At 38.2% G+C, this 18,352-nt stretch overlaps 1 protein-coding gene across 2 annotated transcripts in view; it reads right to left on the minus strand.

Annotated features, from left to right (window-relative positions):
* The window catches only part of LOC141101317 (albumin-like), a 46,378-nt gene that overhangs the window by 17,215 nt on the left and 10,811 nt on the right, over positions 1 to 18,352 (minus strand). Inside the window, exons 2-7 of one of the 2 annotated variants that reach the window (XM_073590332.1) lie at positions 17,505 to 17,568; positions 16,271 to 16,403; positions 12,944 to 13,149; positions 11,222 to 11,354; positions 10,292 to 10,392; positions 643 to 772 (exon numbers count right to left, since the gene is read on the minus strand). In XM_073590332.1, the coding sequence (XP_073446433.1) occupies positions 643 to 772; positions 10,292 to 10,392; positions 11,222 to 11,354; positions 12,944 to 13,149; positions 16,271 to 16,403; positions 17,505 to 17,568 (767 nt within the window). The remainder of the gene's footprint in view (positions 1 to 642; positions 773 to 10,291; positions 10,393 to 11,221; positions 11,355 to 12,943; positions 13,150 to 16,270; positions 16,404 to 17,504; positions 17,569 to 18,352) is intronic. The other variant, XM_073590341.1, reaches the window with a different exon arrangement.

The raw sequence follows: 18,352 nt of genomic DNA on the forward strand, positions 1-18,352 counted from the left end.
CTATAGGATGCTGTATAACTGTAAGGAGGCAAGGGAGCATTATTACTATGAGGAAGTACAGAGGGAACATTACTATGTAGAGACACAAAATGGGCACTGTCATTGTGTGGCACACAATAGGTGAGTACTCATACTATCTAGGGCACAGAAGTGTCACTGTTACTGTCTAGATCAGAGGTGGGTGATGTCAGAAGGGTCCTGGAAAGTCTGTAAGTTAAGGATGTCTCTGAGTTACATTTTTACTACTGTATATGCTGATCATATTTGTTTATAGTCTGGTGGTACTTTTATATTGCAATATTATAATTGTGGTGTGATTATTATTAAGTCTTATGTCATATATTATTGGAAATATTGGTCTTGTAGTAAATCTTGATTTTCTCCAGGCAGGGTAATATTAGTAATAAAGACCCCAATGTGGGGAAGGTCAGGGAGGTGGCATGGGCCTGTGTGCTTTCAAATGCTTGGGCTTAATTTTAGTCCCAGTTTGTCCCTGTATACAGGTCTGTAATATGGACGTGTTGGAAATCAAGGTGTCGTCATATATTGACTGCATACATGTCTAAGCCCTATCCTACAAAAGCTATCCATAAATTCAAAGATTTTATCTTTGCTGTAGCATTTGTGTCTTTCTTGTCTTACCATCTGAGTCATACATTCGACCACATGTTCATTACAGCAGTCCTTAATCAAAGGCACCGATTCAAGAATGAGCTTATGTACAACATCAAAAGAAGAGGCACGGAATTTCTTAGCGAATATAGCAAGATTTCTGAAGTAGAGAAATGCAAATTAGGAAATATTAACAGGTTATAGGTAGTGTTGAGCATTCCGATACTGCAAATATCGGGTATCGGCCGATATTCGCTGTATCGGAATTCCGATACCGAGTACCGATATTTTTTCAATATCAGATATCGGAATCGGAAGTTAACATAATGCAAAGAGCCACTGCTGTGGCTCTGATTGGCTGCCGAAATGACGTCATCATGATGCGCGGTCTGTGCGCATCATGATGCGCCGTCAGTTCGGGCCTTCCGGGGGGTCTGTACCGGCCTGCGCGGGTGTCTGTGCCGGCCTGCCCGGGGGTCTGTACCGGCCTACCATGGTGTCTGTACCAGCCTGCCATGGTGTCTGTACCGGCCTGCCCGGGTGTCTGTACCGGCCTGCCCGGGTGTCTGTACCGGCCTGCCCGGGGGTCTGTGCCGACTGCCCGGGGGTCTGTGCCGACTGCCCGGGGGTCTGTGCCGACTGCCGGGGGTCTGTACCGGCCTGCCGGGGGGCTGTGCCGGCCTGCCGGTGGTCTGTACCGACTGTCCGGGGGTCTGTGCTGGCTGCGGGGGTCTGTGCAGGCATCATCATCCGATGGGACTAAAAGTCCCATCGGGTGATGCCTGCTACCATGACGGTGATTGACACATTAGCCAATGATGGGACAGTAGTAGTCCCATCATTCGGCTAATGTGTTGAATGTTAAAAAAAACATACTACATACATACTACATGCTACATACATACTGCATACATGCTATATACATACTACATGCATGCAACATACAGTGGGGAAAAAAAGTATTTAGTCAGTCAGCAATAGTGCAAGTTCCACCACTTAAAAAGATGAGAGGCGTCTGTAATTTACATCATAGGTAGACCTCAACTATGGGAGACAAACTGAGAAAAAAAAATCCAGAAAATCACATTGTCTGTTTTTTTTTCATTTTATTTGCATATTATGGTGGAAAATAAGTATTTGGTCAGAAACAAGCAATCAAGATTTCTGGCTCTCACAGACCTGTAACTTCTTCTTTAAGAGTCTCCTCTTTCCTCCACTCATTACCTGTAGTAATGGCACCTGTTTAAACTTGTTATCAGTATAAAAAGACACCTGTGCACACCCTCAAACAGTCTGACTCCAAACTCCACTATGGTGAAGACCAAAGAGCTGTCAAAGGACACCAGAAACAAAATTGTAGCCCTGCACCAGGCTGGGAAGACTGAACCTGCAATAGCCAACCAGCATGGAGTGAAGAAATCAACTGTGGGAGCAATAATTAGAAAATGGAAGACATACAAGACCACTGATAATCTCCCTCGATCTGGTGCTCCACGCAAAATCCCACCCCGTGGGGTCAGAATGATCACAAGAACGGTGAGCAAAAATCCCAGAACCACGCGGGGGGACCTAGTGAATGAACTGCAGAAAGCTGGGACCAATGTAACAAGGCCTACCATAAGTAACACACTACGCCACCATGGACTCAGATCCTGCAGTGCCAGACGTGTCCCACTGCTTAAGCCTGTACATGTCCGGGCCCGTCTGAAGTTTGCTAGAGAGCATTTGGATGATCCAGAGGAGTTTTGGGAGAATGTCCTATGGTCTGATGAAACCAAACTGGAACTGTTTGGTAGAAACACAACTTGTCGTGTTTGGAGGAAAAAGAATACTGAGTTGCATCCATCAAACACCATACCTACTGTAAAGCATGGTGGTGGAAACATCATGTTTTGGGGCTGTTTCTCTGCAAAGGGGCCAGAACGACTGATCCGGGTACATGAAAGAATGAATGGGGCCATGTATCGTGAGATTTTGAGTGCAAACCTCCTTCCATCAGCATGGGCATTGAAGATGAAACGTGGCTGGGTCTTTCAACATGACAATGATCCAAAGCACACCGCCAGGGCAACGAAGGAGTGGCTTCGTAAGAAGCATTTCAAGGTCCTGGAGTGGCCTAGCCAGTCTCCAGATCTCAACCCTATAGAAAACCTTTGGAGGGAGTTGAAAGTCCGTGTTGCCAAGTGAAAAGCCAAAAACATCACTGCTCTAGAGGAGATCTGCATGGAGGAATGGGCCAACATACCAACAACAGTGTGTGGCAACCTTGTGAAGACTTACAGAAAACGTTTGACCTCTGTCATTGCCAACAAAGGATATATCACAAAGTATTGAGATGAAATTTTGTTTCTGACCAAATACTTATTTTCCACCATAATATGCAAATAAAATGAAAAAAAAAACAGACAATGTGATTTTCTGGATTTTTTTTTCTCAGTTTGTCTCCCATAGTTGAGGTCTACCTATGATGTAAATTACAGACGCCTCTCATCTTTTTAAGTGGTGGAACTTGCACTATTGCTGACTGACTAAATACTTTTTTTCCCCACTGTACATACATACTACATGCATGTAACATACATACAACATATATACTACAGGCATGGAACATGCATACTACATATATACTATATGCATGCAACATACATATATACTACATGCAACATGCATACTACATATATACTACATGCATGCAACATATATATTACAAATATACCACATGTAACATACATACTACATATATACTACATGCATGCAACATACATACTACATATATACCACATGCATGCAACATGCAAACTACATATATACCACATATATACTACATGCATACTACATATATACCACATGCATGCAACATACATATATGCAACATATATACTACATGCAACATACATACTACATATATACTACATGCATGCAACATACATACATACAACATACATACTACATGCTTGCAACATGCATACTACATATATACTACATGCATGCAACATACATATATACTACATGCAACATGCATACTACATATATGCTACATGCATGCAACATACATACTACATATATACCACATGCATGCAACGTGCATACTACATATATACCACACATATACTACATGCATGCAACATACATATATACTACATGCAACATGCATACTACATATAAACTACATGCATGCAACATACATACTACATACATACTACATATATACCACATGCATGCAACATGCATACAACATATATACTACATGCATGCAACATACATATATACTACATGCAACATGCATACTACATACATGCAACATACATACCACATGCATGCAACATGCAAACTACATATATACCACATATATACTACATGCATACTACATATATACCACATGCATGCAACATACATATATACTACATATATACTACATGCAACATACATACTGCATATATACTACATGCATGCAACATACATACATACAACATATATACTACATACATGCATACTACATGCATGCAACATACATATATACTACATGCAACATGCATACTACATATATACTTCATGCATGCAACATACATACATACTACATATATACCACATGCATGCAACATGCATACTACATATATACCACATATATACTACATGCATGCAACATACATATATACTACATATATACTACATGCAACATACATACTACATATATACTACATGCATGCAACATACTACATATATACCACATGCATGCAACATGCATACTACATATGTACCACATATATACTACTTGCATGCAACATACATACAATATATATACTACATGCATGCAACATGCATACTACATATACACTACATGCATGCAACATACATCTATACTACATGCAGCATGCATACTACATACAGTATATACTACATGCATGTAACATATATACTACATATATACTACATGCAACATACATACTACATATATACTACATGCATGCAACATACATACTAAATATGTACTACATGCATACTACATATATACCACATGCATGCAACATACATATATACAACATATATACTACATGCGTGCAACATGCATACTACATATTTACCACATATATACTACATGCATGCAACATACATACATACAACATATATACTACATGCATGCAACATACATACATACTACATATATACCACAAACATGCATACTACATATATACCACATATATACTACATGCATGCAACATACATATATACTACATGCAACGTACATACTACATATATACTACATGCATGCAACATACATACATACTACATATATACCACATGCATGCAACATGCATACTACTTATATACTACATGCATGCAGCATACATACAACATATATACTACATGAATGCAACATGCATACTACATATATACTACATGTAGGCGACATACATATATACTACATGCAACATGCATACTACATATATACTACATGCATGCAACATACATACATACTACATATATACCACATGCATGCAACATGCATACTACATATATACCACATATATACTACATGCAATATACATATATACTACATATATACTACATGCAACATGCATACTACATATATACTACATGCATGCAACATACATACTACATATATGCCACATGCATGCAACATGCATACTACATATATACCATATATATACTACATGCATGCAACATACATACTACATGTATACCACATGCATGCAACATGCATACTACATATATACCACATATATACGACATGCAATATACATATATACTACATATATACTACATGCAACATGCATACTACATATATACTACATGCATGCAACATACATACTACATATATACCACATGCATGCAACATGCATACTACATATATACCATATATATACTACATGCATGCAACATACATACATACAACATATATAATACATGCATGCAACATGCAAACTACATATATACCACATATATACTACATGCATACTACATATATACCACATGCATGCAACATACATATATGCAACATATATACTACATGCCACATACATACTACATATATACTACATGCATGCAACATACATACATCATATATACTACATGCTTGCAACATGCATACTACATATATACTACATGCATGCAACATACATATATACTACATGCAACATGCATACTACATATATGCTACATGCATGCAACATACATACTACATATATACCACATGCATGCAACGTGCATACTACATATATACCACACATATACTACATGCATGCAACATACATATATACTACATGCAACATGCATACTACATATAAACTACATGCATGCAACATACATACTACATACATACTACATATATACCACATGCATGCAACATGCATACAACATATATACTACATGCATGCAACATACATATATACTACATGCAACATGCATACTACATACATGCAACATACATACATACCACATGCATGCAACATGCAAACTACATATATACCACATATATACTACATGCATACTACATATATACCACATGCATGCAACATACATATATACTACATATATACTACATGCAACATACATACTGCATATATACTACATGCATGTAACATACATACATACAACATATATACTACATGCATGCAACATGCATACTACATGCATGCAACATACATATATACTACATGCAACATGCATACTACATATATACTACATGCATGCAACATACATACATACTACATATATACCACATGCATGCAACATGCATACTACATATATACCACATATATACTACATGCAATATACATATATACTACATATATACTACATGCAACATGCATACTACATATATACTACATGCATGCAACATACATACTACATATATACCACATGCATGCAACATGCATACTACATATATACCATATATATACTACATGCATGCAACATACATACAACATATATAATACATGCAGCATGCATACTACATATATACTACATGCATTCAACATACATATATACAACATATATACTACATGCAACATACATACTACATATATACTACATGCATGCAACATGCATATATACTACATGCAACATACATACTACATATATACTACATGCATGCAACATACATGTATACTACATGCAACATGCATACTACATATATACTACATGCATGCAACATACATACATACTACATATATACCACATGCATGCAACATGCATACTACATATATACTACATGCATGCAACATACATATATACTACATAAAATACATTCATACAATACATACATATAGACATACAGTACATATAACATAGAGTACATACTCACCATCACTTATCACTTTGATCCCCGAAGCCATTGTCATATGTGGAATAAATATTAAAATAACAAACCACAAATATACTTACCCCAGATCCGCAGAAGTCCACGAGTGTCCCACGACGATCTTGCGTGGAGAACAGCAGCATCAGCTGATGCTACCGTTCTCTACGGGCTCCAGGAAACCAGTGTCGGGAGGTAGGTATCATTCCGCACTGTATTCCTCCGCCACTGAAAAAAAAAGTCCCTAGTCTCACTTTATGGCAAAAGCTGTGTGGGAAATTTCTCACACAGCAATGCCATAAAATGAGACTAGGGACTTTTTTTTTTTACAGTGGCGGAGGAATACAGTGTGGAAGGATACCTACCTCCCGACACTGGTTTCCTGGAGCCTGTAGAGAACGGTAGAATCAGCTGATGCTGCTGTTCTCCACGCAAGATCGTCGTGGGACACTCGTGGACTTCTGCGGATCAGGGGTAAGTATATTGGTGGTTTGTTATTTTAATATTTATTCCACATATGACAATGGCTTCAGGGATCAAAGTGACAAGTGATGGTGAGTATGTACTCTATGTTATATGTACTGTATGTCTATATGTATGTATTGTATGAATGTATTGTATGTAGTATATATGTATGTTGCATGCATGTAGTATATATGTAGTATATATGTAGCATGCATGTGGTATATATGTAGCATGTATGTTGCATGCATGTAGTATATATGTATGTTGCATGCATGTAGTTTATATGTAGTATATATGTAGTATGCATGTTGCATGCATGTGGTATATATGTAGTATGTATGTTCCATGTAGTATATATGTATTATATATGTATGTTGCATGCATGTAGTATATATGTGGTATATATGTAGTATATATGTATGTTGCATGCATGTAGTATATATGTGGTATATATGTAGTATGCATGTTGCATGCATGTAGTATATATGTTGTATATATGTATGTTGCATGCATGTGTTATATATGTAGTATGCATGTAGTATATATGTAGTATGTATGTATGTTGCATACATGTAGTATATATGTAGTATGTATGTATGTTGCATGCATGTAGTATATATGTAGTATGTATGTTGCATGTAATATATGTAGTATATATATGTAGTATGTTGCATGCATGTAGTATGTATGTTGCATGTAGTATATATGTTGTATGTTGCATGCATGTAGTATATATGTTGTATATATGTAGTGTGCATGTGGTATATATGTAGTATGTATGTTGCATGCATGTAGTATATATGTTGTATATATGTAGTATGCATGTTGCATGCATGTGGTATATATGTAGTATGTATGTATGTTGCATGCATGTAGTATATATGTGGTATATATGTAGTATACATGTTTCATGCATGTAGTATATATGTTGTGTGTATGTATGTTGCATGCAAGTAGTATATATGTGGTATATATGTAGTATGCATGTTGCATGCATGTGGTATATATGTAGTATGCATGTAGTACTGTATATATGTGGTATATATGTAGTATGTATGTAGTATATATGTTGTACATATGTAGTATGCATGTTGCATGCATGTGGTATATATGTAGTATGTATGTATGTTGCATGCATGTAGTATATATGTGGTATATATGTAGTATGCATGTTGCATGCATGTGGTATATATGTAGTATGCATGTTGCATGTAGTATATATGTATGTTGCATGCATGTAGTATATATGTGGTATATATGTAGTATGCATGTTGCATGCATGTAGTATACAGTATATGTAGTATATATGTATGTTGCATGCATGTAGTATATATGTAGTATGTATGTTGCATGTAGTATATATGTAGTATATATGTATGTTACATGCATGTAGTACATATGTAGTATGTATGTTGCATGTAGTATATATGTTGTATATATCCATGTTGCATGCATGTAGTATATATCTAGTATGTATGTTGCATGCATGTAGTATATATGTAGTAAGCATGTTGCATGCATGTGGTATATATGTAGTATGTATGTAGTATGCATGTTGCATGTGCATGCTTGTAGTATATATGTAGTATGTATGTAGTATGTATGTTGCATGTATGTTGCATGTATGTAGCATGTAGCATGTATGTAGTATGTATGTAGCATGTAGTATGTATGTAGTATGTATGTAGTATGTATGTAGAATGTATTTTTTTTGTACATTCAACACATTAGCCGGATGATGGGACTACTACTGCCCCATCATTGGCTAATGTGTCAATCACCGTCATGGTAGCAGGAATAGCCCGATGGGACTTGTAGTCCCATCGGACGATCCTGCACAGACCCCCGCAGCCTGCACAGACCCCCGGACACTCGGTATAGACCACTGGCAGGCCGGCACAGCCCCCCGGCAGGTCGGTACAGACCCCCGCAGCCTGCACAGACCCCCAGACAGTCGGTACAGTCCACCGGCAGGCCGGCACAGCCCCCGGCAGGCCGGTACAGACCCCCAGCAGTCCGCACAGACCCCCGGAAGGTCCGAACACCCCCCCGAGAGGCTGTACAAGGACAGAAAAGGGTTTTTCTTATTCCGATACCGGAAGTCCCATAGACTTGAATGGGACTTCCGGTATCGGAATCGGCGATACCCGATACTTTTTTCATATCGGGCCGATACCATCCGATCCGATATTTTAGGGTATCGGATGGTATCGCTCAACACTAGTTATAGGTGTTTTCTCAAGATCACAGATTTTTACCTATCTTCACAATGCATGATAAATGTTTGGTTGCTGAAGGTTCCACCACTAGGACCTCCACCAAACATGAGAATGGGAGTTTCATGTACCCCATTTGAATGAATAGGATATTGTGAAAACACCATGTGATTCTATATAAGGACTATTTGAAAATATTTGAATGAAGCAGCGGACGCATATGTGCACTGATACTCGAACTAGGAACATGGGAACCATGTTCGCCTGGTTGAGTCCCAGTGATATGACCCTCGTGTTAAGACACTAATCATCTAATCTGTTTATAGGTAAGAAGTTTGTGATCTTTAAAAAGTTCCATGTACTATTAAGTTATGCAAAGTTTGTTGTAGATACAGTTCACATTTATGCCACACCTGTAGTATTTTCTGGTTCTTCTGGGTACACTATATCACTTTAGGACAAATTATGAAACAGCATATGATAAGCAGAAATATTGCAGAATTTAGGAAGTGGCTAACTGGGAAATTGCCTCTTTTTCCTAAGGCCTACTTGATCCCTTCCAGGTACTCAACACCTAGGTGCCCTACTAGCCCCCTACAAGCTAATCCCTTGAATTATGAATAAATAACAATCAATAAATACAGTCAGTCAATAATCCAGTAGATAGTCCTTGACTTACTTGGCATAGTAGACTCTCTCCAGTGGGAATGATTTAGCAATATGGCAAGCATGTTTGTGTTCATAGTCTAAATAAAGTGTGGCTTTTTCAACATCAATGAACTGGAAAATTACAAAACAAAATAATGAGAAAAAAATAGGAAACGTATTACAAAGTGTTGTGAATTTTAAATGGGTTCTGGCATTTTGAGTTCTCTCAAGCTACTTGATTCCTGATAGTCTATTTCCTGAATTGCAAGGAAGTGCTCCTGGACTAGTTTACTTAGAGCTTTCTACGGTCCACATTCCCTTTCCTCAGAGATTTCCAGGTAAACAATCCAAAGAGCCTGGAAAGAACAACACTAATGTATACAGAGCACACAGGGTAAACAGGGGTAAGACCCTTTCTGTAGTAATACAAAAAAACTCCAGATTTTCAAAGCCAGCTTACCCGTACAACCCGGTGTGTGAGATCCAATATCAATCCAGGAGAAAGTCTGCACGAAGACCAGAGCAGGAGCCAGCCACGAAAAATTCAAATGAAAAAATGTAACTTTAAACTTCAGCAGACAAAATCCAGGATGCAACATTTAAAAAGTTTTTTCTTGCATTAGCAAAGATTTTTATTATTAAAGTCCATCATAAAATAAATCCACACTTCTGGACAGTAGATAAATAGATTAGGGGAAGGGGGGGGTTAGCCTCTCAGACACTGAGAGGCTAACCCCCCCCTTCCCCTAATCTATTTATCTACTGTCCAGAAGTGTGGATTTATTTTATGATGGACTTTAATAATAAAAATCTTTGCTAATGCAAGAAAAAACTTTTTAAATTTTGCATCCTGGATTTTGTCTGCTGGAGTTTAAAGTTACATTTTTTCATTTGAATTTCTGTGGTAATGGTTGTGATTATAAATTAATACAATTTTACAGTAAACCGTGGCATACCATACCCTGGCATCGAAACATTTCTCCTTCTCTTCTTCTGCACAGCAGTCATGCATAATCATGCTATATTGTTTACCAAGCTCTGGAATTGCCAGGGGAAAGAGAGATGGGTGTCTTTTAGCAATAGTATCAATGTAGCTGAAAGAAAACAAACCATATGGTTAGAATAGCCATCTACATCCTAGGTAAAGCTCCAACCTCATCTCCTGAAAATGATGCAACTTTCTCTATTAGTTATTAATCAGTTTCAGGATCTCTGCTTGCTGTCAGCAGATTTTGAACCTGATGAGGACAGGGTTTGGGGTATTGTTTCTGTTCATTGATAGGAAGCAGAGGTCTTAAAACTGCGGGGAACTGAAATGCAAAGTATATTGTAAAATTTCATTACTTTTTATAGCTAATTTATTCATCTCTACCTGCCCATAAATTGTAGGCTTAGCCAGGTAGTGACATGTTTGTCCAAAATTGTAGGCTGGTGGCCCAGAAGTGGCTTATGTACGGTACAGCAGAGACCCATCAGGGGGAGGTCACCTTGCCGTGGTTGATGGGCTTACATGAATTGGCCAATTTGTGCACTAAGAACCTTCATTTTCATCTTACTGTAAGTAAAAAAAATTTTTTGAAAAAAATTATTTTTGGGTATTATTATATAAATTGAATGGTTTTAACGTTTTTCTGTGTTTCCACATGGCCTAGATTCATGTACATGTGCTGCTGTATTCTTATTCTCTATATTGTGGAGTTTTTGCTGCTTGTACGTGTTCACACTAGGAGGTGCTGGCCGTTTTTTTGTCTAATTTATTTTCTGGCTACATATAATTACTCATGCAGATTTCCAAGAGGTAGCAATAAAGGGCTCATACGCTTTAGTTGTACCCAGTCTTTCTGCAATATATGAAGCCACCGATATAGAGGTTAGAGCAAGATTTTTTACAGATTTTGCAATACTACTCCTAAGCTTCAAATTACACTTCTGGGTACAGATGTGCCATTATGAAACATGTTATAATAGATTTTTATAGTGATACTACCTGAAGAGCCCGGCGCTGCCTGGTCATAGTAACTAACTGTGGTTAGTTATAGCAAATTATAATTATCCTCCATCCCATAGTCCCGTGCCCATATACCCATCATACATATCCTCCATCCCATAGTCCCGTGCCCATATACCCATCATACATATCCTCCATCCCATAGTCCCGTGCCCATATACCCGTCATGCATATCCTCCATCCCATAGTCCAGTGCCCATATACCCATCACACATCCTCCATCCCATAGTCAACCATTATGACATCATAACGAGCGTTGGGGCGTGCAACCTATGATGACATCAGCGTCGCCATGGCAACCATTGTGACATCATAATGAGGGGCGAGGCTTGATACGCACACACTTTTTCCCCAGTATGTAGATAGGGGCAAAATTGTTTGGTGAATTGGAATGCGCGGGGTTAAAATTTCACCTCACAACATAGCTTAGGACGCTCTCGAGGTCCAGACGTGTGACTGTGCCAAATTTTGTGGCTGTAGCTGCGATGGGGCGGATGCCTATCCCGGACATACACACATACATACATAAACACATACGTACATACATACATACACACACTTGAGCTTTATATATTAGATGATCAACTGCACCAATAGGTATAATACACATAAACATTACACACAAATGACATAAGGAAGAAGAAAATACATAAAAAAATGAATGCAAACACCTACTAGTGGTACGCTTCATGAGGGTTTTCGGTCTGTAGTTTACAGGCAGCACCAGCATCTGGTTTCTTAAATGGCTCGATGTTAGTATCTCTATGGTCATGGAAACACTTCTGTCTTTCTGGGTCTTGCTTTCCACAACAATCAGCTTTCCAGGGATAAGATTTGTTTTCATCTGATCCTGTACAAACTTTATCATAAAAAATTGTATTCTGCAAAGAAATTTAATCAGATGTGTCATTTGAAGAAGACAATGTGAAAAATACCCTGAGGCATGCTTAAAGGGGTTGTTCTACTGATAAAGTACATTTTAGTCAATGGATCTTGGAATAATAATAAGTTCCACAATTAGATGTGCTAAAAAATGTTTCTGTGCTGAGATAATTTTATAAATGTGCCCGCTATGTAATGTGCAATGGCAGTGTCTGATCGTATAGGAACATGGTCTGTACTTACCACATCTTTTGGCCATAGGAGGAAGCAAAAGAGATTATACAAACAGGACAACATGGATTCACAGAGGTTTCTATTTTTGTCAGATAAAACATTACCCTGCCTGTTTAATCACAGGAGCGAGTATTTCTGCCATGTCTCTAACACTCTGAGCTCACATAAATCATGTCCATGACATGTGATCTCATCACAATCTGCAGCTCCTGCCTCACTGACTTGATTTATGATGAGCTCAGGGGACTGGAGATGTGGCTGAAACACTCGCTCCTGTGATAAAACAGGCAAAGTAATGTTTTACCTCACAGCAAGCAGCAGGTGCAAGCCATTCCTATATCATTTGTATAATCACTTATTCTTCATTCCCTGGTAAGGAGATATATTATGTTCAGACTATGTCCCTGCATGGTCAGAAACATCCATTACACATTATATAGCAAAGGCACCTTTATAAGATCACAGAAAAAGAAAATTAGCACATCCAATTGTGTAGCTTATTATTATTACAAATTCTATTAATTAAAATGGATTTTGTTTGTGGGGCAACCCTTTAATTTTTTTTATTTTTACTTTTTATCCCCTTTACCCCCAAGAGTGGTTTTGCATGTTAATGACCGGGCCAATTTTTACAATTTTGACCACTGTCCGTTTATGTGGCAATAACTCTGGGACGCTTCCATGAATCCCAGTGATTCTGACAATGTTTTCTCATGACATATTGTACTTCATGTTAGTGGTAAAATTTCATTAATTTAACTTGCGTTTATTTCTGAAAAAAACAGAAATTTGGCGAAAATTTTGAAACTTTCGCAATTTTCCAACTTTGAATTTTTATGCCCTTAAATCACAGAGATATGGCACACAAAAAAAGTTAATACGTGACATTTCCCCCATGTTTACTTTACATGAGCACAATTTTGGAACCAAAATTTTTTTTTTGGGGAAGTTATAAGGGTTAAAAATTGACCAGCAATTTCTCATTTTTGCAACACCATTTTTTAGGGACCACATCACATTTGAAGTTACTTTGAGGGGTCTATATGATAGAAAATGCCCAAAAGTGACACCATTCTAAAAACTACACCCCTAAAGGTGCTCAAAACCACATTCAAGAAGTTTATTAACCCTTCAGGTGCTTCACAGGAATTTTTTGAATGTTTAAAAAAATGAACATTTAACTTTTTTTCGTAAAAAAATTACTTCAGGTCCAATTTTTTTATTTTACCAAGGGTAACAGGAGAAATTGGACTGCAAAAGTTATTCTGCAATTTGTCCTGAGTAGGCTGATATGCCATATGTGGGGGTAAAACACTGTTTGGTCACATGGCAGAGCTTGGAAGGGAAGGAGCACCGTTTGACTTTTTCAATGCAGAATTGGCTGAAATTGAGATCAGATGCTATGTTGTGTTTGTAGAGCCCCTGATGTGCCTAAACAGTGGAAACCCCCCAATTCTAACTCCAACCCTAACCCCAACACACCCCTAGCCCTAACCCTAGCCCTAGCCCTAACCCTATCCATAGCCCTAACCGTAACCCTAATTGGAAAATAGAAATAAATACATAACTAAGGGGGTGATAAAGGGGGGTTTGATTTACTATTTTTAGCAGGCTTTTAGCTGTCATACGCTAAAAGACGCTTTTTATTGTAAAAATATTTTTTGCATCACCATATTATGAGAGCTATAATTTTTCCATATTTTGACCCACCGAGTCATGTAAGGTCTTATTTTTTGCGGGACGAGTTGGCATTTTTATTGGTACCATTTTCAGGCACATGACTTTTTTTATCGCTTTTTATTCCAATTTTTGGGATACAGAATGAACAAAAACCAGCATTTCATGAATTTCTTTTAGGGGGTGCTCTTACACCATTCCGCGTGTGGTAAAATTGATAAAGTGGTTTTATTCTTCAGGTCAGTACGATTACAGCGATATCTCATTAAAAATAAAAAAGCAAAAAAGCAATGCTTTAAGGGGTTAACTAGAGGGACAGTTTTATAGGGCAGGTCGTTACGGACGCGACAATACTAATTATGTGTACTTTTGGTTTTTTTTATTTCCAAAAAATGAATTTATTAGGCAATTTTTTAAAAAAATTTATTTGGGGATTTTTTTTATAAACTACTTTTACACGTTTTTGTTTTTTTTTTAAACTTTATTTTATTGTCCCAGGGGGGACATCATTGTCTAGTGTCAGATCGCCGATCTGACACTTTGCACAGCGCTGTGTCAGATCAGCGATCTGACAGGCGCTGCTGCAGGCTTTCTCAGAGCCTGCTCTCAGCAGACACTGAGGAAGCCGCCTCTCTGCAGGCCCCCGAAGGCACCCGCAGCCATCTTGGATCCGGAGGCCTGCAGGGAAGGAGACCCTCCGAGCAGCGCAGCACTTCTCGCTGCTCGGGGGGGTCTCAGGGAAGCATGCAGGGAGCCCCCTCCCTGCCCGATGCTTCCCTAATCCTTCGGTACACTGCGTTCATGTTTGATCGAAGTGTGTGAGGGGTTAATGTGCCAGGGCGGTTCGTGACCGCCCCTGACACATAGTGCCGGGTGTCAGCTGTGATAATCAGCTGACACCCGGCTGCGATCAGCGGCGTTCCCCTCGGGGGTGCCGCTGATCGCACTGAACTACTATCCCGTCCCCGGTCATAGAGACCCGGGTACCATGGATGGGATAGTACCTCTGATGTCAGAAAGGGGTTAACATAAGACTGATGTGTTAATATGTAGAGATTCAGCCGGCTTGTGACATGGAAGGTTACTACAATCTAGATGTAAAATAGTGACGATTACTTTGGATCTGCAAACTATCTGATTATAACTTGCAATGTGGGGGTTTCAGTGTAAAAGCTATGTTATGGTATTATCGCTAGCAAACATTCATACCATTGGTTTCTTGCAATCTGCTTCATCTTTGTGGTCTACACAGTGTTCAGCAATGGCGGAGAGTTCTTGAACCAGTTTCCAGTGTTGTTCAAGTGTACATTTCTGGAAGTTCTGAGCGGTTATAACAAGCAGTCTACAAAATAATAGCATGAGGTTAATGACTCTCAATATGGCAGCACAATAAATGCATCAGCTTTGAATACTTTTGTATTCTTATGATTGTTGCTACTATTGCAAATATATTTGCAGTATGAAACCCAGAAGGGTGTACATTTATATGAAAATTAAAGAGCTTATATTATTGTTATCCAGTAATAAGAACAAATGGTAGCAAAATGAGCTGGAATACTTTGTCAACCACATATTAACACAAAATGTACTGGTGACCACCATCAAGATTCCAGCACATCATGGGACAGTGTAGGACACACTGTATATATGTATAATACAAACACCAATGAAAAGCAGTGTAAGAAGTCCGGAACTTCTCCGAAACGCACGTTGGGGTACGGCTGTGTACACTGAGCTGCATTTCCCATTAGATATGTGATTCTATTAATTCAATGTCTAGGCAGCATTTTTACTCTTGATGGTTTAGCCAGGGATTGTTCCCTTTATTTGGATGGCATTTCCATGTATCACTTTGCCTACACAGTATCTGTTTCACATTACCAATGGGATACTATATCCATATGTTTACCATTCATTATTTATTTGTGGCTCATTATACACTGCCTCTTTTGTAGTGTCACTTTTTAGCTCTATTGTGCCTCATCTGTTTATAATAAAGATTTCTATTTTATCTTTTATATCGGACTTGTTACACTGCTTTTCATTGGTGTTTGTATTATTGTTATCCAGGCTTCTGGGACAGAAATACCATGTTTGCTCTATGGCATACTAAAAAGAAACTTAATAGCATTTCCTGGTTTTTAGTAGATTGCAAATGAGTCAATTATCATAATTGCTGGAGGATTGTGAATTGTGATTCACCAGATGAATGACAAAACAATGAATTTGTTATGGAGGCAAGGGAAAGGTAGTCTATGACAAGCCCCTTAGTAGAGACTTATTAAATGATGAGAGGTATAAAGGCCATATAATTTAATGTCTAATTTTGCTGCCCACATTTACCCTGCTTGAATGATTATTTTAGGTTCCCATAATACAGTGGATAAATTATGCAAAGCTAAAAAGATAGAAAACTATGTAAAAACAGATAAAAAATACTTACATATGTTTAAAGTTGTCTTGGCCGAGAGTAGCATACATGTTACCAATGTTCCTGGGATGATGATCTAGAAAAAAATGGAAAAACAGGGAAGAATATAAATACAAATTTCATACAAATTATGATTCTGATTAGTGGAAAAGAAGAAATTCGGCACATCCAAACGGAGATAACTTAAAATAACTTTGTCTTTATTAGAAGTCCTTAAAATCATGAACCAGTACTGGCGACTAGAGTTGAGCGACTTTTGGTTTTTTATGGTCGAGTTCCGTTTCGTGAAACCCGACTTTTCCAAAAGTCGGGTCGAGCAAGATCGGCTGATTATAGGGAAAAGTCGGGGTCGTCCCGAAACACGAAACCCAATGTAAGTCAATGGGGAATAAAAGTCGGCAGTGAGAGGAGGACAGGAAACACACCTACAGTGCTCATTTGAATGCCAAAAGCATCAATTCTTCTTACTTAAGCTGGTCAACCTTAATTAACTTCATAATACAAGTTGCGCACTGAAAAATGGGGGTTATTTGGCTAAAGTTGTGGGGGGTAGGGCTGGCTCCAGGTTTTCATGTGCCCTGGGCGAAAGAGCCCCCTTTAACACATACCACAACTCATCATGCTCCGATACGGCAGAGAAATAGCGGTATAGTACAATGAAAAATACTTCACTTTTTACATCTCATGACGAGGCCCATCTATTTCTCCATACAGAATCATTGGTCCCATATAATGTTTGAAACAGTATATGATGCGCTCCACATAATGCTACAGTATATGTTGGTCCCCATGGATGAAGCTCCACTGTCTTATTCTCCAGAGTATAGTGCTCCCCAAAAATTGCTGTCCCAACATTGAAA

This window comes from Dendrobates tinctorius, unplaced genomic scaffold, assembly GCF_039654945.1.
Source record: "Dendrobates tinctorius isolate UK_male_01 unplaced genomic scaffold, ASM3965494v1 ptg000011l, whole genome shotgun sequence".
In the NCBI taxonomy this organism is placed as follows: Eukaryota; Metazoa; Chordata; class Amphibia; order Anura; family Dendrobatidae; genus Dendrobates; species Dendrobates tinctorius.